General features: G+C 38.6%; 1 protein-coding gene across 1 annotated transcript in view; it reads left to right on the top strand.

Annotated features, from left to right (window-relative positions):
- The window catches only part of KDM7A (lysine demethylase 7A), an 84,705-nt gene that overhangs the window by 37,553 nt on the left and 21,753 nt on the right, over nucleotides 1-25,399 (top strand). The window contains exons 2-11 of the mRNA XM_048212799.2: nucleotides 1,163-1,248; nucleotides 6,599-6,716; nucleotides 10,667-10,827; nucleotides 12,649-12,790; nucleotides 13,101-13,287; nucleotides 14,494-14,656; nucleotides 18,077-18,164; nucleotides 19,422-19,528; nucleotides 22,342-22,433; nucleotides 24,642-24,731. Coding sequence (XP_048068756.1) covers nucleotides 1,163-1,248; nucleotides 6,599-6,716; nucleotides 10,667-10,827; nucleotides 12,649-12,790; nucleotides 13,101-13,287; nucleotides 14,494-14,656; nucleotides 18,077-18,164; nucleotides 19,422-19,528; nucleotides 22,342-22,433; nucleotides 24,642-24,731 — 1,234 coding nt within the window. The remainder of the gene's footprint in view (nucleotides 1-1,162; nucleotides 1,249-6,598; nucleotides 6,717-10,666; nucleotides 10,828-12,648; nucleotides 12,791-13,100; nucleotides 13,288-14,493; nucleotides 14,657-18,076; nucleotides 18,165-19,421; nucleotides 19,529-22,341; nucleotides 22,434-24,641; nucleotides 24,732-25,399) is intronic.

Raw genomic sequence — 25,399 nt, 5'->3', positions numbered from 1 at the left:
CACCTTTTCCTCTCCTTCCAGGATAAGTGCCTTAGGACCCTATAACTCCACTTGTTCTCTTCTGACTCAGATGCTGCTCTTGTCGTGTATTTTAAGTTCTTTGTGCATTTTTAAATCCCACATGACATTATTTTATGTAGGGAATAGCCATGTAAATTTACCCATATATCTCTTCTTACTTTTTTAAGCTTTGCTCTTGCATCAGACCTCTCTGTGATCATCTTCCTTTTGCCAGCAGTATGTCCTTTGCATTTCCTTTACTGTGGGTTAGCTGGAGGGGAACTCCCAGTTTTTGGTTGACTAAGATACTTCTCCACTCTCCTTCTTGAAACATATTTTAACTGAATACCGAATGCTAGGTTAATAGAATGCTAGGATAGGGGGATAGAGGTGGGAAGGAGGGGAGAGAAAGAGAAGAGAGAGCATGAGAACTCTCTGGTGTCTCTTCTTCTTCTTCTTTTTAAGATCTATTATTTATTCGAGAGACAGAGAGAGAGAGAGAGAGAGCATGAGTGAGAGGGGCAGAGAGAATCTCAAGCAGACTCCATGCTGAGAATGGAGCCTAATGTGGGGCTTGCCTGGAGGCTTGATGTGGAACTCTTCTCAGGGCTCGATCCCATGACCCCAGGGTCGCAACCCTGAGATCATGACCTGAGCCAAAACCAAGAGTTGGATGCTTAAGTGACTGTGCCACCCAGGTGCCCCTGGTGTCTCTTCTAAGGACACTAATCCTGTTGTATCAAGGCCCCACCTTTATGATCTCATTCAATCTTAATTACTTCCTGAGAGGCCCTATCTCCAAAGACAGCCACACTGATGGGGTTACAGCTTCAACATGTGAGTTTGGGGGGGATACAAACAATGAGTCCATACTAGGTGGCATTTACATAATGGTTGAGGGTCTTATGGCTTATAATTACATTACCTCTGATGTCTCTACTGTTGATAATAGTGAATCACTTTCCGTGTATTTGGGCATATTCTTCCCCATAATTATTTAGTAAGTGTATAGAGAAGAGAATAAAATTTATCTTTGCATATGTTTCTGTAATCTATAGAATTTGTTGGTGAGGTTGTTGTACACTTCCCAGCTAAATTCTGACCATCTATTGTAAAGATTTTCAACTTATTTACGTATTGACTCTGTTTTTCTTTATCTTAGCTGTGTTGGTGTAGAAGAACATCATGCTGTTGACATTGACCTTTATCACTGTCCCAACTGTGCAGTTCTACATGGTTCCTCCTTGAGTAAGTACTGGAAACTTAAATAAAAAACAAAGTTTAGAATTTAATGTGTATATGACAATATTTTAATAATGCTTTGACTAGTTATATTGCACCCAACAAGAACTATAGGGAATATTTTTCTGAAGATACTGAGAATACGGTTTTTCTGAATTATTGAATAACATTTAATAAGTCAAGAAGATAAAATGAAAAAATACTGTCATTCTTTCTTTTTCCCTTTAAAGATTTATTTATTTAGTTTAGAGAGAGAGAGTGCAAGAATAAGCGAGTATGTGTGAGTGGGGGGGACAGAAGGAGAGGGAAAGGAAGAGAATTTCAGACTCCCCACTGAGCGCAGAGTCTGACATGGGGCTTGATCCCACAACCCCAAGATCACCCCTGCGCCAAAATCAAGAGTCAGACGCTTAACCGCTTAACCGACTGAGCCAACTAGGTGCCCCCAAAATACTATCATTCTTAATTGCCAGTGCAAAGTCTCTAAACTTAAGGACGTATATTCAAAGTTTTCAATTTGAGAAGTGTGGAAAAGTAAAGTTTTCTGATTCTGGAAACTGATTTCAAATGTTTTTATCTCTTTATAAATTAAAAAAAAACTTCCAGTAATACTTGGGACAGTGTATAGGGTAAGACTTTAATGCACACACATGCATTATATTTTTAGGAGGAAATTCAAGTATCATTATGCTGAAATGTTACTTTATTTTCTGAATTTGGTCATCAGTTTGAGCATGGCCTAGAGTTCTGCCCAACTTGAAACCACACCCCCATCCCAGTCCCACTGTCGGGAAGGCAGACGCCCAGAGCACATGTGTGCCTGCATTATTCTGCCCCAGGGGCAGGCTGGGAAGTTCGTGCGCCCTCTGGGGTGTCCCAGTATCACCTAAGATGGTATTTATCCTTAGCCTTTTACAGATGCTTCGGAAGAGTAGATTGGAAAGTAGAGATAACATTTAAAAAAAACTTTGAAGGATACTGTAACTTTCTTTTTTAAAAAATTTAGACTGCAAGCTAACATTTTTGTGTTCATAAAAGTAGAGGGAAGAACTATAGACTTAGTCATTTTACAACTGAAGGAACCTTTTCCTGAACGTACTTTGATACACATTTAGGTGAGACGTAGATGGCCTATACAACCTCTTTTATTTTATTACATTATTATTTAAAAAAAAATTTTTTTTTTGAGAGGAAGAGAGAGAATCTTAAGCAGGCTTCATGCCCAGCGAGGAGCCTGATGCATGGGGCTCAGTCTTGTAACCCTGAGATCATGACGTGAGCTGAGATAAAGAGTCAGACTCTTAACTGACTGAGCCACCTAGTAGCCCCCCTAGTACTTTTTTTTTTTTAAATAGAAATTTTTATCTGAGCAACTGACTGCTCATCTGTTAGAAATATTAGTAATTTACCTAGTTTCTTTGTAAAAGATTTAGAAATTCAAGCTATAAGAATATGTCAAAATATTACATTAAATTTCATAATATGTTAAAATACAGGTTATCCATTTTATTAGTTACACAGTATAAAATCTGAGGTTAGCAAATTGGTAGAATTGTTAGTGTAATTGGCCAGTTTATTGTCATAAATGTTTTTAAAGGTTCTTCTTCCATGTAGCAGTGAAGTATGTGGTATATAACTTGGAATAATTATTGACCAAGTGTAATTCTTGGAGGAAATAAATAATATTGGGTTGTTATCTCAAGAAAGGAAACAGAACTAAAGTTTATAGCAATTTTAGTTTAGAATTTATGTAATCCCCAAATGAAATAATTTCATTTTAATTTCTATGAAATATTAAGTGGGTTACTATGAGATGGAACAGTGTTGTGTTTAAATCACTATGATATATGATGCATTCTGTTTTCTGTTTTTCCTATATGATTTAATTTTTTAAAAAGCTTGTCATGCTCACTAAATTGATTTCATAATCCATAATGGATCACGACCTGCACTTTGAATAATGATGCTTCAGAGAGAAGCTTGACTATTGCATGGCCCTTTGTATACTTCTCATGCTTGAATACCATAAGATCAGGAATTGGTTATCTTGTGGGCAAAAGTCCAAGACTATATACCCACAGGGAAAATGTCCAAGATCCAGTAATTTGTTTTATCTTGATTTAAGGCTCACCTTCCCTGCCTCTCACCCTCCACCCTCAACTTGGGTCATTCCTTTTGGCCCCTTTCCCTGTGCTGTTAAGCCTCTCTTTCTTGCCACCTAGGGCTTCCTGTTCTCTCAGAATTTCCCAGGAATCCTTATTTGTAGATACTATTTAGACAGTATAATGTTCACTTGATATGGTGAATTTAGATTTGACCCTTTTAATGGGAGTTAAGAACTCTATTCAAGGGCAAATATCAAAAAAGCCCCATACTTAACACACATATCTCAGTGTTCTTCAGGCACATGGAATCCAAACTCAAAATTTTCTCTCCCTATGAGCACTACTAGAATATTCCTTCCTTCAAGAAATTCAGTCAGCTTCTTACAGTGGCTGATTTTATGTGTTAAGCATGTTGGCCTAACAGGACAGTTGTAGCCTTCTGTTAACATTCTGCAAATCTACTCATTTAAAAGGAAAGAGAGTAATTGGCAGCTTATTGGATGCCCCAGAAACTATGCTAAGATGTACTTGACCTATGTTATTTCCTTCGATATTTGTAACACATTGAGGGAGAAAAATTATCTAACTAGCTCTTTCATGTAGTTACTTGGCAGAGCTGGAGTTTGAGCCCATAGCTTTCCAATCCCAAATCTGTTCTAATTCTAATCTATTCTGCCAAAATGAAAATTAAAACAATGTAATACTGTAGTTTACTTAGCAAATGGGTAGCTTTTTCTTTTTCTTTTCTTAAATTTAAATTAAATTTAATTTTTTAAAGATTTATTTATTTATCTGAGAGAGAGAGCACGTGCAAGCGGTGAGGGGAGGGCCTGAGGGAGAGGGAGACAAGCAGGCCTCCCTGCTGTGTGGGGAGCCTGATGTAGGGCTTGATCCTGAGATCCCCAGATCATGACCTGAGCTGAAATCAAGAGTCAGATGCTCAACCAAGTAAGCCACCCAGGCGTCCCACCTTTTTTTTTTTTTTTTTTTAATGGTGATGCTCACTGTTGACCCAGGGCTTTGCAATAGGCTGCTTATATATACTGGTAAGAATGTGAGTTACCTACCACTTTTTTGGAGGCAGTCTTGCAATATGTAGCAAATATCTTAAAAATACTGAGTCTTTCTTCTAGCATTTCTAGGAATTTATCCTGAGGAATTAATGAGGGAAACAGATTTATGTATATGAATATTAATCTCAACTTTGTTTGAAGAGAGATTCAGAATGAGCTAAGTGCTTAAAAATCAAAAAAAGGATTATAAAGTGATGCATCTATATCTACGTCTTAAAATTCTAGGCTGCTTTTAAATTGCTTTTGAATATTTAATGAGGAGAAAATGCTCATGATAGAATAAGAAAGGTGAGCAAGATGAACATCATGATCCCAGTTGAAAATAAAATGGGGTTATGTATCTATATATATGCAGAACAGAAGCCTGGAATGAAACACCCTTGAATTTTACAAGTGATTTTAAATGAGAAAAAATAACACATGAAGGATGCCTTAATGGCATTTTCTAGAAAGGTTGCTTTATGAGTCTCAGTTTTTCTCATGAGACTTTTAAAAAATGGGATTTACTCTTTTCCATATTGAGGGTTTGACTGCCATGAATTACTTGAGAATCTTGTTTTAAACTCTTAGGTATGAATAAGCCCAATCTCCTCCCCTATTGGTTATTTAGTGTGACTTCTCCTTATCCATATGAGGATCCAGTGTTATGATCTTTAAGGGTGAAGGTTTGGAATAATTTAGACTCATAGAGTTGCCCCGCCCCATGTTTTATTAGGAAAATGTTCAAACATACGGGAAAAGTTGAAAGAATTTTGTAGGGAGTACCTCCAAACTCACCATGTAGAGTCTACTATTAATATTTTACATTATTTGCTTTACCACAGTCTGTGTAACTATCCCTCTATTTATGTATATATCCATCTTATTTTTTGATGCATTTATAGGCTAGTTGTAGACTTTAGTACATTTCCCAGAATCGTGAAGGTTTTAGGCTTAAGAGTGATTTTCTTTTTTTCTAAAAGATTTTATTTGTCAGAGAGTATGCGCACAAGCGTGTGGAGGGGCAGGGAGGGGGAGAAGCAGGCTCCCCCCTGAGCAAGGAGCCCGATGCGGATCTCGATCCCAGGACCCTGGGATCATGATCTGAGCCAAAGGCAGACCTTTAACCAACGGAGCCACCCAGGCGTCCCTTAAGAGTGATTTTCAAACTTAAAAAAAGATGTAAAACTGACATCTTACATTGCTAGCTCGAGAAAGGGCTATAGGTGGTGCTGCCCTGGTGGAAAGCAGAATGAGATCCACAGTTCCTTTTTTGGCCTCTTCCCCACCTTCCCCTTTGTTAAGGGTTCCTCAACATGGTTTAAAACACAGCACTCCTAAAAAAAAAAAAAAAAAGAAGGAGGAGGAAGGAGAGAAGGAAGGAAGGAAGAAACGCAGCATTCCTCCCTTTATTTCCATTTGAGGAAACTGGACCCAGACATGTCACATGACTTGCCCAAGGTTGCAGAGTAAGTTATGGCTGAACTAGGAGTCCAGTCCAAGTCTCCTGATTTTGATTGCCATGACTCTTCAAGACTGTAGCAGCCCAGAGCTGTAGAATCACAGGATCTGAGCATTAGAACTAATCGTGAGGTTATTTGTTCTGTTATTCCTCTTTTCTTCTTTTAATTATGGTGTGGCCACCTGCTCTTCCTTTGTGACAGTGTAAGCATGCTTATTTTGGGAATAGATCTTGACATAAAAGAGAAGGGAACTGTGCTGTTAAAATAGATTTCTGTTGGGGGGTCAATAACTTGGATGATCCGTAAAAATCATACTATGACTTAATGGTCTTGTGAAAATCACGATTTAAAATAATTGTGGTATTTTACAGTATGTGTAAGTGTGGATATTATAATGGGCACCATCTGCTAATTTGAATTTGTTGATTTAAAATTTTTTTGAAATAAAAAGACTAGACTTCAAAAAAATTTTTTATGCTCTCCAAAATTTTATTTAAATTCTTGTTAGTTAACATACAAGAGTAGATTTTTTAAAATCCACAGTTAATTGCCTATAATTGTGGCATTACGCAATATAAAATTTACCTCTTCAGCCTGGAAATGCATTAAAAAGGGAGTGTTTTTATTGTACTTATAGCTGTTATTTTTGATCATATAGAATATACTTTTTAGAAAGTACATGGTATCACCAGTTATCACAACTGTTTTCTTTTTTTTTAATCTTCTAAAAACCCAGTGAAAAAGAGGAGGAACTGGCACAGGCACGACTACACAGAAATCGATGACGGCTCCAAACCAGTGCAAGCTGGGACTAGAACTTTTGTGAAGGAATTACGTTCTCGAGTCTTCCCAAGGTATGGAAATTTGTTCTCACCAAAGAAAATTTGAGAATGTTACCTAATAAAGTGGCATTATCTAAAGCAATGTGTTCAGACTTCAGATTGCAACCCATTCTCAGCCTTTTACTTTTTTTTGTTTTAATGAAATAGAAAATATTGGCGCATTGTAAGTAATCGGAGTGAATAGCACAGTTTCATGGAACTGTCGTGTTATATATGTGTACCGGGCACCTTGTAAAAATACATTAACTGTTGATTTCTGTCCAGAACATTTGAAATACACTAATCTCAGGCAGTTGTTGCCAGTACTGGTTTCCTCATGATACGCAGCTGCTGCTTCTTTTCCCCTTCTACCTCACCTATTCTGATTTTCAGACTAGTTTTTTCTTATGTTGTTTTCATATCTTTCTCTCCACGCTAGGTCTGTCAGAAGTACCCATAACCATTGCTCAGCCTCTCTGGTGGCAGCAGGACTGGGCTTTTTGATTTTTAAAAGATAATGGAAAGTGTTTGACTTATCTGTGGCTCAGAGAGAGTCAAAAGTATTACACAGCATTTAATCATGCTAATTTAGATCATTTCCTGCTCGCTGCCTGACATCTATTTAGAGCGATAATGCTTAATAGCCTTTTACAGAAGATCATATCCAGTCTTGTTAAAGAGGGGAAGCACAATTTAAATTTAAATCTCAACATCACATGCAGCCTATTACGGAATTATTTCAGATCCTGTAACTATAAAACCCTTGCTATTTCTTCAGTCTTTAACATTCCTGTCTATCCCTCTCCCCCTTAATCCTTAAACAGAAACATATAATTGATACGCACCTAGTGTTGGCTCCCTCAGGTCTGCTGAGCTTTCCACACTGGTTTCCACATGACTTTTGTGATATTAAAGGCCCTCATCTCAAATACTCTCTTTTATCAGTTTCAAAGTGGTTGGAGGAATGTTTGTTTTCCTTGATGGGTTTGGAGCCTAGGGCCAGAGTTTTCAGCCTGGGTCTGTGAACTGGCTTCAGACAGGCTTGTGAGTTTCTTAAAGCTGCATAAACAATTTAGTGTCAATGTGTGAAGGTGCATTTTTCGGGAAGAAGAGCCATAGCTTTTATTCTTTTCAAATAGGCTTGTGATCCAAAAGAACAGTGTTGAAAATCCTGGCGAGCGATGCCTGTGGCTTCTGTGCCAAAGTAATAGCAAATGAGAGCAGGTGATAGAGATGGTCACACATGTCTCAACTGTAATTACCGTGAATTAAAGGTACTCCATAAACCTGCACGTCATTTAAAACCATATATAGAGTGACGGTAATTAAATTACACATACTTGATGCGATTAACACAGAAATGTATAAAATAAAGTGAATGGGTTATCTCAACTCCCCCCCCATTTTAAAACTTAGTGTGAGCCTTTTGAGACATTTTTCTACATAAATAATTACATTGAAGATATTTATCTATATAGATGTATGGATGTGGTGTGTATATATATATATATGCATCTAATTTTTAAAAAATAAAGTGAGGTTATGTTATGCATATGATGTGCAGCTTGCTTTTTTTGTTCTGTTTCATCGGTATCGTTGCCCACGCATGCGCACATTAACCTCCCTCCTTAACTGCTGTAGTAGGCGGTTGTGTGTATTCACCATAATTGACTTAACCATCCCTCCACGATTATGGTTAGTTTGTCTCCAATTTTTTTCTCTTGTAAATAATGATGTACCTATGTTTTTAAGCACTTGTATTTGTATATTTTTGATCGACAGGGGAAGTAAAACACCAAACATTAAAGATCGTGGAGTACAGGTGATTCAAAGTTCTCCCTCAGATTGGAGTTTGAGTTGTTTGAGTCTCAGAGCCTGGGGAAGGAGGGAGACTGGTATATGCTTGTGGGGAAACTAAAGGGCAGTACAGAACTCGGTGAGTCAGATGAGGGAGATCTAAACCCTTCAAATATAAGACTATCCAGAAAAAGTCTGTCTCATTTTGGGGAGCTTCAAACTGACCTTTTCTCATTGAGAAGGTGGACAGATCAGAACCCAGTAAATCAGAGAACCAGTACCTCTTGTCTTCTCCTTGGTGCCGAGGCTGCGGGTGACAGCAAGACAGTTAAGCTCTGATTGTGTAAATGGAAACTGTTGTGTTTTAACCTGTAAAGCAGGTGTTGTACTTATTTGTGCAACAGCTGCATTCTGGGAGCAATTGGGAGATAAAATCTAGAACATCCCCATTAAAAGAGATCTTTGATTTATAGTTAGAGGACAGTGGAAAGGGACAAACCACACTTAAGTGTGATGCTTATGATGTGTACTTATGGGAGCGGGCAGCTGGGGCTGAGCATCCCTTTTCAGTGGCTTAAGGTGACCACTTACTGAAACTTAAATACTGGTTGTAACTGATAAATCGGAAGTTCGTTTTCTACATTTATCTCAATGGATGGGGATCATGGGAGCTGGTCGTCCTTCGTTGTGCAGGACAACAGTGAATTGTTCTATGTCCGTGAGACTTGAGATGTCTAACAAATATTTGTGTAGAATTTTGTAGCCAGGGGCGCCTGGGTGGCTCAGTCGTTAAGCTTCTGCCTTCGGCTCAGGGCGTGATCCCAGCGTTCTGGGATCGAGCCCCACATCGGGCTCCTTGGCTGGAAGCCTGCTTCTTCCTCTCCCACTCCCCCTGCTTGTGTTCCCTCTCTCGCTGGCTGTCTCTATCAAATAAATAAATAAAATCTTTAAAAAAAAAAAAAAAGAATTTTGTAGCCAGATATAATCTTCTCTGTTTTACTTATCCTGACAAGGATTTTTATTCTTTTTTTTTAAATTTTTTTTTATTATATTATGTTAGTCACCATACAGTACATCCCTGGTTTTGATGTAAAGTTGATGATTCATTAGTTGCGTATAACACCCAGTGCACCATGCAATACGTGCCCTCCTTACTACCCATCACCAGCCTATCCCATTCCCCCACCCCGCTCCCCTCTGAAGCCCTCAGTTTGTTTCTCAGAGTCCATAGTCTCTCATGCTTCATTCCTTCTTCTGATTACCCCCCCTTTCTTTAGCCCTTTCTTCCCCTACCGATCTTCCTAGTTCTTATGTTCCATAGATGAGAGAAATCATATGATAATTGTCTTTATCTGCTTGACTTATTTCACTTAGCATTATCTCCTCCAATGCCGTCCATGTTGCAGCAAATGTTGAGAACTTATTCTTTCTGATAGTTGAGTAATATTCCATTGTATATATGGACCTCAACTTCTTAATCCAGTCATCTGTTGAAGGGCATCTCAGTTCCTTCCACGATTTAGCTATTGTGGACAATGCTGCTATGAACATTGGGGTGCATATGGCCCTTCTCTTCACTACGTCTGTATCTTTGGGGTAAATACCCAGTAGTGCAATGGCTGGGTCATAGGGTAGCTCGATTTTTAACTTTTTAAGGGACCTCCACACTGTTTTCCAGAGTGGCTGTACCAACTGGCATTCCCACCAACGATTAGAATTTTTATTCTAATGTGCCCCCTTACCTTTTGCTCTTCTGATTTCCTGCACAGCTTGTGTTTGGTGGCTTCCGATCTAGTTACTTCTCTTAAACTCAGTCACTTATTACATGTTGTAATCATCCTAGTATTATATTATCTCTCCTAGTGTAGTTTACCTAAACATTTACATCTTGAAATATATATTTTGCTATAACTAATTTTTTCTCTTGTTTTGGTGAAGGCATTTAATATAATATATATGTATTTTTCAAATTATATGTATTCAAGTAATTATCTATGACTTTTACTTTAGAAGAGTAAAAGGGACTTGATAAAACATTTGTTCTAGAAAGGAGAATCGGGTATGATAGATTGAGAACTGCTGATACAGACAATAATATAGTATATGATTCAGCCCATTACCGAACTATTTTTTAAAGATGAACTTATCAGCAAAGATGACATTTTACTCTTATATGTTCTCCTCAGTGCCGATGAAATGATTGTGAAGATGCATGGCAGCCAGCTGACACAAAGATACCTGGAGAAACATGGATTTGAAGTTCCTATTATGGTCCCCAAATTAGATGACCTAGGCCTCAGGCTCCCTCCACCTACCTTTTCTGTCATGGATGTGGAACGCTATGTAGGTACGCACTTGATTCCTTTAAGTACTTGGGAAAATGCGGGGAATGAAGTCGTAGTATTGTTCTAATTACATTAGAAGTTGAGTGAGGAGATGTTAGTTTAGTTTTCTGGGTCAGGAGAAGTGAAATTCAGTATCACCTAGGTCGAAAACTGTTTCTTCTGAGCAAACCTACAACTGTCAGAAAAAGAATGAAACCGTTGATCTCTTATCTACTCAGTGTCATCCTGCCATTTTTTTGTTGTTGTTATCAAATTTTCTGGTACTTGCTTAGGAGAAACAGTTGCTGAGGCGTAACTGCAGATACCAGGAGGAAGACACTGGGCAATGACTCTGGTTCTAGGACTCTGTAGCATTCAGGAGCTCAGTTTCTGGATCCTGCGTCAGTGACCTCTGGTGCCTAGAGAAGGGCTGGAAGAAAGAGGAGACCATGTTCAAGCCCGTTTCTATATTCATGACTTGATGATATTGCCACTTCATGGTGTCCGCACTCAGTGTGTGGTTTGGAGGCCCAGGAGGATATAAGAACCAAGGGAGAAAACCATTTCTCTGTTGCAGTCTTCTTGACATTTTCAGTCATTTTGTTCATTCTCATCATGGTATCTATAGTTGAAACTGACTATATGTAGATCACATTCCTTGTCAGCTGTAGATAGAGATTTTTTAAGGATTAGATCTCAACCTGACCTTGACTCCGAAGTGTACATTTACTGCAGTGCGTTATCTCCTGAGTATAAAATGTCTGAGAACTTGTCCCTTTATTGAGCCATTGGGTGACGGTTTTCATTGATAATTGCTTCACTGAGGAAAGCGAGTTTAATGTCATGACTTCACATTTAGCTAATTTTGAATTATTTGACAAACTAGGGGATGAGGCTGAGGTTTAACCTGAGCCTGTCTGCATCAGTAGCACTGTAAAATAAGTGGCTAGTGTAATATAAGTATAGGAAAAAATACTCAGATGCCTAGTTTACTTTTTAGCACTGCAAAATGCTCCAGTTAACAGAACTGTTTTGCCTCTTAAGTATAAAGGCAGTGCGTTAATATAAAGTTACACTAAAGTGAGAAAATGGCATGTATTTGATTTCTCTCTCAGACTGATTTATTGTTACCATATTTTGAATTCCATTTGTCCTATAGGACATTGCAAAACTGGATATGCTTTCTAGGGTGACAGGACAGTGATGTACAAAAGACACCTCATGGTTTTATAGGAAAATTCTAAATTAATCCCAATTGAGAACTCATTTCACATGCATTAATATGAACTGATTTTTGCCTCCTAACCACTGATTTTTTTCTTGAAGCAGAGTATTAGAAGAGAAGATACTGCCTGGCAAGCAGAAATTGTCATGGTTGCGTTGTTCACTAATTCCGCAGTGACTGACTGGTTTTTCTAAATGATAGAATCTTAGGTGTTATAGAAGCGAAAGGATGAAGTCAGTCCCCTCATTTTATGCATGAGGACATGGAAACTCAGAACACGTGGCACAGTCCACACATACCAATATAAGGCATTTTTGTCAGCGTGAGCTGCACATGAGAAATCATTAGTGTGTAGAAAACTTTGTAAACATTTATGTTTTCACACTCGTGTTAATTAGTAACTCTGTCTTAATTGCTTTATTCTTTCCCTCCAAAGCGGCCCCCTTTTTCAAAAGCTCCAGTTGGACTTAAAAAGTAAGGATACAGGCAGAATCTTTGTCTAGGCTATGCAGTTTTATGGTTGGCTTTAAGTAAATACAGTCTTTAAAATATTTTTGTTTAGGGCGTCTATTGCTGTAACTCTTAAGCCCAATAATAAGACTATAATTTTTCTCTGCAGGTGGTGACAAAGTGATAGATGTCATTGATGTGGCAAGGCAGGCAGACAGCAAAATGACACTTCACAATTATGTTAAATACTTCACGAATCCTAACAGACCCAAAGTGTTAAATGTGATCAGCCTTGAATTTTCAGATACAAAGTGAGTAGTTCTGGACATTTTGGTTTAGTCTTCTCAGTGTTAGCTAAATGTAGTTAAATGATAAATTTATTTTAGTAAGAAACCTAATTATGACTTCTGAAGTGGTCCAGTAATAGCAATGTTTACATTTTGCTTTGGCACGCACAGAGAATATTTAGAAATATGATGAATTTTAAACTTTTAAGTATTGTTGTTAACCTAGAGTTCCATTTAATTTCTTGGTTTGGGTTGAGATGGGAGATGAAACTTTAAGAACTTTTAATTTGCATGATGTGGGTATGTGCGTATACGTGTGTTTGTTTTTTTAAAGGATGTCTGAATTGGTGGAGGTCCCTGATATAGCCAGAAAACTTTCCTGGGTGGAAAATTATTGGCCAGATGATTCAGTTTTTCCCAAGCCATTTGTTCAGAAATATTGCTTAATGGGAGTTCAAGACAGCTACACAGATTTCCACATTGACTTTGGTGGAACTTCAGTTTGGTACCATGTCCTCTGGGTAAGATTGGGGTATTTGTTTGTTCTCTTGTTGACGAAACATTTAGTCCTGTTTTTCCAGGAATCCATTCATTTGCTGTAAATGACATTTATTAAGAGGGAAGTTTTTGTACTTTTTAAGTAGGATCCAGCATTTTATCTTTAAGCATTATGTGGTTTTTTTTTTTAATCTCACGTAATGGAGGGGCCACCATGAGTTTTTAATTTATATTTAGGTTCCCCTTTTTGTGCCCATCTTATAAATTGGTCTCTTGTAGCCTTTTGTCTCTTTGTTTCCTCTTCACCCTAGCCAACTGTCAGTTAATCCCTGAATCAGATACCTGATTACAGCAAAATTACAGTAATATTTGCTTCTGATTTTAAGGGTAGGCCAGGACAGCTAGTTGAATAAGTCAGAAATGCCCATGAAAATACTAATTCTTCTTGGCAGCTTATATTCACCTTGTTTTATCTAGAATTGCACTATTCAGTACAGTAGCCACTGGCCACATGTGGCTCAATTTAAGTAATTATAATTAAATATAATTTAAAATTCAGTTCCTTATTTGCACTAGTCACATTTCAGGTGCTCAGTAGCCACATGTGGCTTACAACTAGTGTATTGTATAGTGCAGATATAAAACATTTCCATCATCACACAAAGTTCTATTGGACATGCTGGCCTAGAACTAGATCTTCATCTATATACAATGTCTGTGCTTCTGCAATGCTCTGGACTGTATTCTGTGCTGTGTCCTTGAGCTCCTATTCCTCTTCTCTATGAGAAGGCAAAGGGTTAGTTGATTAAAGGAAGTTTATTTACATGTCTTTAAAAAAATAACATATTATAGATTTTAGGGGCAAGGGCAACGTTTGCAGAGATGACTCTGTGACCTGGGCCTATTAACATGTATTTGCTTCCATACCTTGAAAATGAGATCACTAAGATGTTTGTGATTGTTTACCCTCCTCTCTCGTAACTGTTTCTCCAAAGCTACTTTACTGACCCCTGGTCGTCTTTTGGAGGGGGAGCTTTAGCTTTTGTGAAGATGCTTATTAAGGGCAATAGTTAACTGACCAGGTTTGTGAAAGATGTCCTCTCGAGCCTAAAAAAATCTGATGATTATCTGATTTAATTTAGATCATTATATTGGCAAATTGATCCATGTAGGCCATCCTAAGAGTGGCTTTTTTTTTTTTCAAAAATAGTGTGATTACTTCCTTCTAGGGTGAGAAGATTTTCTATTTGATAAAGCCAACAGATGAAAACTTGGCACTCTATGAGTCTTGGAGTTCATCTGTGACCCAGAGTGAGGTGTTCTTTGGAGATAAGGTGGATAAATGCTACAAATGTGTGGTAAAGCAGGGACATACTTTATTTGTTCCTACAGGTAAGGCTTTCATCCCACCATCCCCTCTCCCCATAGTTGATCCTCAGTCACGTGGAGTTGGCTTTCTATTAGAACCTCTGGCTTTAACATGGTTGGAAATAGCTTTGCATAGCCTGAGAGATAATTCCGATCTTGGACTTTTCACTGCTTTGTCCCTTAGAGGGCTTCTCTTGTAGTTAGGACCTGTTTTGGAATTGTGTTTTATGTCATTTGCCTTCATTTTAATTTTTATTCAGATAAAATTCATATACCATAATATTTACCCTTTCAAAGTGTACAAGTCAGTGGTTTTTTGGTGGATTAACAAAGTTGTGCACCCATACCACTTCCAGAACATTTCATCACCTCAAAAAGGAACCCCTACCAGTTAATAGGCGTTCCCCATTCCCCCTCCCCTGAGCCCCTGGCAACCACTTCATGTACTTTCTGTCTGTGGATTTGCCGATTCTGGATATTTCACGTATAATATGTGAAATACGTGGCCTTTTGTGTTTAGCTTCTTTTAGTTAGCTTAGTGTTTACTAGGCTCATCCGTGTTGTATCACATGTCAGTGCTTCCTCACTTTTTATGGCCAAATGATATTCCACTGTATGGATAGACCACATTTTGTTTATCCATTCATCAATTGATGAACACTGGATTGTTTCCACTCTTTGGCTATTATGAATAGTGATGCTTTGAACACTTGTGTAGAAGTTTTTGTGTGGAGGTGTGGTTTTCATTTTCTCTTGGTTATATATATACCTAGTAATGAAATTGTGGGGCCATAGAGTTTATGATGTTTGACTTTTTGAGGAACTGCTAAACTCTTTTCCATATGGTTGCACCACTTTACATTCCCACCAGCAATGTATACGTGTTCCGATTTCTCCACATCTTTACCAACACCGTAATTATCTTTTTTATTTTGACCGTTCTAGTAGTTGTGAAGTAATGGTATCTTATTGTGGTTTTGATATGCATTTCCTTAATGAATAATGATGCTGAACTTTTTTCTTGTGCTTATTGGCTATTTGTATATCTGTCTTTGGAGAAATGTCTATTCAGATTCTTTGCCCATTTTCAAATTAGGTTGTCTTTTTATTGTTGAGTTGTAATGTTCTTGATATATTCTGTATACTAGATATATGATCTAGACATATCCAGGTATATGATTTGCAAGTAACTCTCCTATTCTGGGGCTTATCTTTTCACTTTCTTTATATGTTCTTTGTAACGTCCTTTGCACAAAATCTTAAAATTTTGATGACATGCTTTCAGTTTTAACTGGTCGACTCTACATTGCTATCAAAGGGCCAAGCCTGCTATAAGAATCTGGGCTGCTGTCCTGGAACATTGGAGGCAGTGGGTATATTTCGAGGGACCCTGGGAAGGGACTGATACCAGCCTTAGCTGTAGCCTCAAGTATAGGAATGAGGCGTGTCACTTTGAGATGTGACTGAATGCTGATTGTGGACTCTCCCAGCCACTGGTTTGAGCATTACGTTTTTCTGATATTGGTGCCCTTAAAGGCTGCAGAGTTCACAGGGATCTGTTGCTGCAGGCCTTGCTTTCTTGCCTTGCCTCTGGGGTAAGAATAAATATGTATTGAATAAATGCCTAGAACCACCAGAATTTATAAGTCTAGAGAAGTATCAGTGTTTTTATTGTGTGTGGGCTCAGCTCCTCCCTTAAATCCTCTTCCCAGGGCTCCCTTTTGTAACAAATATTTTGTTATGCTCTCTTCAAAATCTTGAATTCAGATTCATTCATGATAAAACCTCCTATACCAATTATTTCCCCTGAAATTGATATAATGATCTAACTAGAATAGAAAGAAGAAACTAAAAAGCAATTTATAATAAAATACTATTTCAGAATGTGCCTGCCCATACGGGTGTGTGATTGGCAACTCAAATTCTATAGCATTGATGTAGATTAATGGTTCTCAAATGTCAGTGACCATTAGAATCACCTGGAAGGCTTATTAAAACATGGATTGCTGGCCCTCGTCCCAGCAGTGCTGATTCAGTATATCTGGGAGGCGGGGGGCTGAGAATTGCATTTCTAAAGGTTCCCAACTGCCGGCTGATGCTGCCGGTCTGGGAACCCCACTTAGAGAACCACTGCCTTAGGGACTGTTGTTTTTTCCCAGGGTAGCTGGCAACTGATACATTTCCAGACAAACTATAGTTTCCTTCAATTTACAGAGTAGTTGTATTCCTGGAAAATTTTGCCAAAACTGTGCAAAAAATACTTTGCTTACACATACAATGGACTTAGAGTTTCTAGACTTAGACCATTCATGACAGATTTTGTACCTGTGCAAATGCCCAGTGGAGAGTCCTGAGTAATGCACGACTGGTTCTTACTATATGGAGTAGCCTGCTCGTTGCATCCCTGGCTCTGGCTTGTGAAATGACACTAAAGCCTCTTGATCATTGAGACAATCAAAGAAAGTCCTCCAGACTTTCCAGAACGTCCTTTGCAGGCAGTGCTGCCTTTGTTGAGAACCATTGATCTGTAGGATTTGTAGGTGACAGACATTGTTCATTTGTGATTTCAGGGTGCAGCTGGAGGCTTTGTGTCCCTGAGCACACAGAGGGCACCACTTGAAAGTCAGTCTTTAACGGAATTCTTTTCATGTGCGTCACGGCACAATGAGGGAGCAAAAGATGAAAACTATTAAGAAAATGGGGTCTATTTTAATAGCTAAGTTTTACATGCCAACATGTGTATATATTTATATTTATACGAAGGCTTTATGTTCAGTCTATGGATATTTTTTCAGAAGTTAGACATCATCTCTTAGAAATGATTCTTACTTTGAAAACATCTTTATGGGAAAATAAGACATCATTTTAATTGCCAACATTTGTATCTTAGGACCGATAGCCCTCCACAGTGAAGTGTGGGTGATCTGCCTTTTTCTTCTTAGCACCAGGTCTCCAGTTGAGTTCCACTCCTGCTCCTTGCTTAGTGCCTCAGGGCACTGCTCGTTTCAGGGTGACACTAAAGAAGTGAAGCACTCAGCCAGTCCCACGTTCATTTAACAGAAATGTGCTCACCTCACTCTTACCACGTTTTTGACTCCTCTCAGAATAACCTCTTCAGTGTGAAGTTGGATTGTGTTTTTAAACTAAAAAACTAAAACAGCAACAACCACAAAAACCATCACCTATCCTGTACCGTGATTTTGTCTGATTGGATCAATGCATTTGTTTCCTCAGACTCCACACAGAGTCTGGCCTATAGTAGGTATTTAATAAATACTTGAATGAATGTGTCTACAGATTATAATAGGCATTAACTTCTCTAGCTCTGGTGGAGTATGAAGTAAACTGATGTTGGTATTTTGAGTTTCTCATTTCACAGGTAGATATCACATTTGTTTGGTTTAAATATTGAAAACTCACTGATGTATGTTTTAACTATTCCAGGGTGGATTCATGCTGTGCTCACATCTCAGGACTGTATGGCTTTTGGGGGGAACTTTCTGCACAACCTTAACATTGGCATGCAGCTCAGGTTTGTGTCATCAGTATTTAAAGGATCTTTTGTTTTTTCTTAAATAAGACATCATTTTTAAAGTTTCATACAAATTCAGCAATATATTTTAATTGCGATCTCATGGAGGTAGGCCCTGAGGAGTTATTAGGCATAGGACCTTTAAACCAAATGTATTATCCTACTATTTTGTCAGGAAGACTCATTGATGCATTTCAACCCTAAAAACAAAGAGTCATTTATTCAGTTTGACAGTAAATGTATCCCTGAATTTCAAAATTTTATAAAAATATGTGTGCTCTATCCTTTGGCTGTTTTTACAGTTAGGGAAATGAACCAAATCCAGCCGGACTCAGGTGTGACATGGTGTTGGGGGAAAGTAATCCTAAGTTAGGATTGCTGTCTGAACACCTGCGTTAGTTTTGCTGCAGGTAAAGGATTAACAGCTATTTTCCCTTCTGTCTGAGATTGACCTTTGGGTAACTCTGTCCCCTGGTAGCCTAAAGAGAGTAGAATGTTACCAGGCAACACTGCTTAAGGTAAAATGATTTCTGATTGATTAACTGCATCAGGACTGGGAGAACTAGAGATACCTAGTCGGAAGCCATGTCTTTGGGCTTTCCTGAATGTGATGACTCTTGTAACTTGGCATGCCCCGGGGGGAGCCCTGGAAGCTATGTGTCTTTGGAGGTATTGTGAGAAATTGTGACATGAAGCTCAAAGCCAGGGCACCTCCCACACCCATCAAATGTGAATCTTGTTCCTTTACCTGGAGTGTCCCTGGGGGAAAGATGACTACTGGCTGTAGGGACTGCTGCCAGGACTCCCACAGAAGAATAACACTGTGGCAAGCTCTGGTTCCTGTCTTCTCACCTTGACCAGCACCAAGTGTGTCCTTGAGCTGGAATGCTTAGAAGAGCCTAAAGAAAACTCCCTGAGTGGGTGTTGTGGTGCTAACACAGGGAGCTGTTTTCTACACATACTGTTTTATTTGTTAGGAACAAATAAATAAAATTCCTTCTGCTAAAACCACGATGTAATCCCAAGGTTCTGATCTTTTGGAAGACCAGTGTAAATCTTCAGTATACTGTCAGATTTGTTAAGGTCACACCTGGATGAGATTACAGTTCATTCTTACTCAGATGTGGTGGTGTTAGGGTACACTACCTGATTGATCTTACATGTTGTGGCCTGCTCCTTTTATTTTCCTTAAGTTGGTTGCCTCCATTTAACTTTGAATGCTAATATTAATACTAAATTTCTTCAAATTTTCTTTAGGTGTTATGAGATGGAGAAAAGGCTAAAAACACCAGATCTTTTCAAATTCCCTTTCTTTGAAGCCATATGTTGGTTTGTAGCCAAAAATTTGCTGGAAACCTTGAAAGGTAATTAATAATCTGTACATTATGATGCATGATGTTTGTAAATTCACGAAAGACCACTGATAGAAAGAGGGGCCCTTTTTCATTATGGTGTAGCTATTGCCCCTGTTTTTTAAAATGCATGATTTCCCCCTGCCAGGAACCTTTTTAGCACATCAGTCTCTGGTCCATAGCCTTAAAAATCAGATCTATGAAGAGCTGCATCAGAACAGCACAGGTAATACTGAAAAATGTTCATTTCACCTTGGACTCTAGTAGCCTGAACACATTGTCAGACATGTAAAAGTGCCTCCCTCACAAGGGTACGGTTCAGGCTATGGAGCTGTTACTGTCGTATGTGTTCCCAAACATTTCCTTTAAAAAATTGAGGGAATTTTTCTTGTCCTGAGAGAACCAGGGAGTGCTTGGCCATTCCCATTATGACTATGATGCTGGCCGGTCCAAGGCACCTGTTAGCACAGACCAGCTAAAGGTCAGGCTACAAGTCCGTTGAAGAAAATGGTTTTGGGGAGGGGACATTCTTTTATGTAAGCTTAGCTACCTTTTTTTATGTGGAATTTCAGATTTTGGTGTTTTATCTTTGGTTTAATAATCTTCGAGTAGTCATGTTGGAGACATTGTCACGTCTGCTTCTATCTGTTCTTTCGCTTGTGCCCATGAGAATAGAGTTTGTCTGGTTTCTGTGTTGTCTGACTTTTCTAGTCAGTTTGCAAATCGGACTACTATTATAATGAACTCTCAGAAGAACAGATATAAACAGATTAAACAGTAAAGTCTGTTCTAAACATATGGTTTTTTTTTTTCCCATTTAAAAGTTGCAGAGGAAGAAAAGGTAAAATGAAAAGAAACAATCAGTAACTTACTTCCCAGGGAAGCACGCCCAGAGTTAAATGATAAAACTCATTTATGATTTTTTCCTCAAACAACAAAAACAGAAAGCAACCTCACTGTCTTTGGAAGGAACAGTAGGGCCCCATCGCACAGCTTGCAGCAGTAGAGAGATCAATGTCTTGACATGGTACAGGTATATATATATACGATGGAGGAAGGAGCCCATGGGTGAAGAGGATTGGCTGCTTTCTCCACAAGCCCACTCTCTCTCCAGAAATGCATCCTTACCCCGAGTCCCTGAGTCACTCGGTGTTTTCAGGTATTGGCGAGGCTGAGGCACCTCATCTTCAGTGAGCGTGTCTTGGTGTCTTGGCTGCAGGAATCTCATAGTGGACCACACGTAAAATTGCCATATGTAGTTTCCAGTAGAGTACTGGGCAGTAAAGTTTCAGTCTCCTGTCCAAGTAGAAGCCTAGAAAAACAGGAACACTTACAAATATTTACAAAAACATTTATCAGTGTTCTTGTGTTTTGGAAATAAAACCCAGTTAATGAATCCTCCAGATAAGAGATTGGCAATTCAGTACTCAGAAAGTTCAGAGCCTTTTTCCGTCTTTTCTTTCCTCACTAACATAGACCCACCCCTCAAGTGATGCTTTTTCCTAATGTCCAAGAGGGGTTCATCAATCAACTTTTTTAGAACAAATTAAGAATTTATCGGAAAGGTAAAATCTTGCTGTTCCTCTTCCAGCTGCAAACAGCAGACTGCTTAGTCTTAGAATAATAATTAAGCCTTTGTTTTAGGCCATTAAGAGTTCAGAAATATTGAGGTCTGATTGAAAACATGATCCTATACGTTAACGACTTCAAAGAGATTACTGTAAAAGGATATTCGTAGGTCAGGTTTTAAAATATTTTTATTTCATCAGCTGGGTCAGTACAGGATAGGATACCTGGCAATACTAGTGAGTCAGTCCAGTCCCACTAAGGCTGGGGCGAAATGAGCATTGTACCAATTGCCATCATCCTAGGCATTCATCCTGGAAGCAGGGATGGTAGTCTCGTTATGCCACATTATGCTCTTTTGTCCCTGATCTTTTAACTTCCCATTGTGGCCTGTTATTTACCAGCTCTCAGGCTGTTATAAGGCTTATATGATGGGTTAAATGAGGATAGATTGTATGAAACTTAACTGTGTTTAGTGTCAGTAATCGTAAAACAGTGAACTAATTTTGGATGTATGTAAGTGAATTAGCAGAAGTGAAACCTTTTGCTTTTGCTTTGACTTACCTGAATTTATTTTAGACCGTATCTAATATATTTTGTGTTAGTTTCAGATAATTTTTAAAGACCCAGAGAAGATGTGTGTGTGTGTGTGTGTGTGTGTGTGTGTGTGTGTGTGTGTGTGTTGGGGGGGTGTTTGCCTTTACATTCGTGAACTCTGCCATGCCTGTAGCTGACTGTATAGACCACACACTGCGTACGTACACACGGTCCTAATAGTTTCAGTATTAATTATAAGGCTCACCTGGGTCACCCGTACCACTGGCTCAGCCTTGCCAGTACCTTTGAAACATCCAGTCATCTTTTCCCATTGCACCCTCCTCCCTACCTTCTAAAGAGAACCCCTATCCTGGTTTTGTGGTAATCCTTTTCTTTAGTTTTATCAGCTGTGTCACACATGATAAAATAGCTTCATGGTTTCCGTTTTTAGAGTTCGTGTGAATAGATCCATACAGACATTGTTCCATGCCTTGTCTCTTACTCAGCGCTGTCTGTGAGCTTCCTTTTACTTGGAGCATTCGGTACAACCACATTTAATGTCATTCCATGTCTTTTTCATTCTTTCTATTTCACTTTTTTCCCTCTCTGGGAATTTGGAAGTTACACAGTGTGATAGTTGTTGGTTGCTCAGCGTCTGAAACTAACCCTGGTACCTTCGGGGCAGTTTAACTCCTTTCCCCACCCCACTTCCATCCCCACAGAGCTGAGAGAAGATGGTTTCCAGCCTCAAACTTACCTAGTACAGGGAGTGAAAGCACTGCATGCTGCTTTAAAGTTATGGATGAAGAAAGAAGTAAGTCATTTTCTTTGGAGAAATAATTGTTATTGTTATCGTTTCTGTGGGAAGATCAGAAACAAGAGTCCTTAGGCGGCTTTGGCAGCACGTGAGTGGTGGCAGTCGAGGGAATGGAAGTCATGGTTTGGTACAACCTCCATTTTATTATACAGTGTATACGGGTGTGCTGGCGTATGTTTATATTCATTAAAAGAAAGTAATTCAAGTAGATTTAGGGTATTGACTAAGAAATGAACACGTAGATATAGGATAATAATAAATAACTTTGAGCTCACATCTGCTTTCGTTATCCCCATTTTATATATGGAGAAGCTGAGGTTCAAAGAATTTTATATCTTGCCCAAGATCTTGTGGCGGACCTTGGGCTAAAGCTTGACCTCTGACTGCAAAGCCTGTATGCCTTTCCATCTGCTAGACTTTCATAAAAAATGAAGGGAAAGGGAGGTCAGGGTTCAAGCAGGAGCTTTCATTTTCACTAATAAATGTGATGTTTGCATTTGAATCCTACTACCTCCAAGAGGTCATCCCAGGTCCCCATTTGGAGTCAGCGTGTCCGTGTCCTTCCCTTATGCTTATGTAGCACATTTCCTGTGCCAGTGGACTTAAAAGTAATGTCCTATCTCCTCATTAGGTTTATGAGCTCTTAAAGACCAGGGACTTGCTTCTCTTTATTTCCCTCCTGGAACGTCACATGCAACTCTTTAATAAGTGATAGATATGTATGCTGATGAAAATACATTTCCATACTAATGTTTTGAATGTCCACTTGAAATAAAAATCCTGCTCTTAAGAGATACTGGAGACAGTTATTAATAGGTTACCCTCCCAGTAATTTTTTACTCCTTTCACATTATTATCATGGCTCTTATGTACCCACTAGAGCAAGGCACTGTGGAAGCATTCAGGAAAGTAAAACTCAGGTCTTCCTGTGTCAGAGGCATCGTCATCTAGCTGACAAGTAAAGGCATAAGTAGATTACAGAACTGTGTAACCGGGTAATAACAAAGTAAAGTCTGTGTTGCAAAAACTATATCATTTGTTACCTGCTGAAGGCTTTAGGTAAGTTGTTCTCAGACCTGTGTGTTTGTCAGAATCTTTTAAAAAATAAGCTCCTTGGATCCTCCCTGAGAGATACTGATTTAATAGACCGGTGGTGGGATCTGAACCTCTGTTTTTAACCAGCCTTGTAGGTGATTTTGATGCACAGTAAAATTTGTCAGTAATGAGTACTGTTAATCATGACATTTGAAGTGCTCTTTTAAAAGCATGTTTGCATTTAACTCTCTGTTCACCTTGTGCTACCATGAGAAGCAGCTCAGCATAGTGGTCAGGAGCATGGACTCTGGAGTCAGATGTTTGGATTCAAACCTCAGCTGTGCTGCTAATAGACTAGCCAAGCTCTGTGCTTTCATTCCCTCAATTGTAAAATGAGAATAATAGTAGTCTCTCTGTCATAGTGTTGTTGAAAGGACTAATGAGTGAACACTCGTTAAGTGCTTAACAGTATAGAATCTTGACCGGTTCACAGTTAGCACTTACTGTTACTGTTGTTACTAGTTTGTTTTAACAAATTATGCTAAAACCAAGGAGAAAATGTAAAGCAAAAGTAAAAACTAGCATATTAAATGCGTCTAAAAAATTAAAATGTTCTTAGATACAAAGGTTAGTATTTAGAAATAGACGTAAGAAATAATGACAGTAGTTTGCATTTGGGTAGATATGGTAACTCACCGATTCATCTGTCCTATTGATGGGATCTTTTTCCTAGTAAAAGAAAAAAGTTTACAAAAATTTATTCAAAATTAGACCTTCCATAGGAAATACGATCATTTTTTAGTGCCTGTGTTCCCACTTATAAATCCTTATGTATTATGAATTAAATGTTGGACTTATTTACTTTACTAATTATAGTAGTAGTTAGAATCACAGGAGGCTTTGAGGAATAGAGTACAGGGTTACTTCTCAGTATAAAGCAAAATTCACTGTGAGACTGTCCATCTTTAACTTAAGCTAAGAGGATTTTGTAAGTTAATAAGGATCGCCTTAAAGAGTATTGTACCAACTACATGAGCTCTGAGACCTGGCTTACGAGTATTTTGCTATGTCTATAAAATCTAGAGAATCCAAAATTTGTTTAGTAAATAGTTTTTATCTATTATAGTGTGAATAACTTTGGTTGTCTTATCTTTGTTAATCCAAATATAGCTTGTATCTGAACATGCCTTTGAGATCCCAGACAATGTCAGACCCGGACATCTTATTAAAGAACTTTCAAAAGTCATTCGAGCAATAGAGGTAAGAGTAGAAACTATCATCTAAATGCCTGGTTACTGTCTGCTTTGAGAAGCAAATGGATCTGCCATCACATTACAAACATTCAAAAGTCCTTATAGTCTTTGAAATAGAATGAGCTGCATCTTGGAAAGGAATCTCAGGTTTTCAGGCTTCCAGAGTCCTACAGAGAAATTGAGAGTATTGTATCCTAATGAAGTAATGAGGAAGCAGTTACCAGTTACTTCAGTTTCTTCAGCTTACTCCAAGAATAAGAAATACAGCATACACAAAACTTCAGATCCCATTCATTTCTGCTGTGCAGAGATGAATATGTGTTAAGGAATTAGAGGAAGAGAGAAAATGTAAGGTGGGGCGAGTAGAGCCAGGTGAAGCTGGTTTGGAACCTGGGATGCCTCACGCTGGGAGTGAGGCAAGGAGACCCCCTTGACTGAAGTATTAGAACAACTTGGTTACGTAAATACCCCTTGATAAAAGCCCATCAAATCTGAGATTAGGTGTTTTAATTGATTAGTTAGGAACTATTCTGGGTATTAAAGGAGATTTTAATTAAAATAATTCTTCAGGAAGGTGGTTCTGTTAGTGTCTAGCTTGAACTGAAAGGAAATTAAGTGGAGGAATGGAGGCTAACTGGTAATTTAACAGATTAGGGCTGTGTTTGGGGAGTGGAG

This window comes from Ursus arctos, unplaced genomic scaffold (genome assembly GCF_023065955.2).
Source record: "Ursus arctos isolate Adak ecotype North America unplaced genomic scaffold, UrsArc2.0 scaffold_3, whole genome shotgun sequence".
NCBI classification, from domain to species: domain Eukaryota; kingdom Metazoa; phylum Chordata; class Mammalia; order Carnivora; family Ursidae; genus Ursus; species Ursus arctos.
This window is presented reverse-complemented; position numbering and strand designations above follow the sequence as displayed.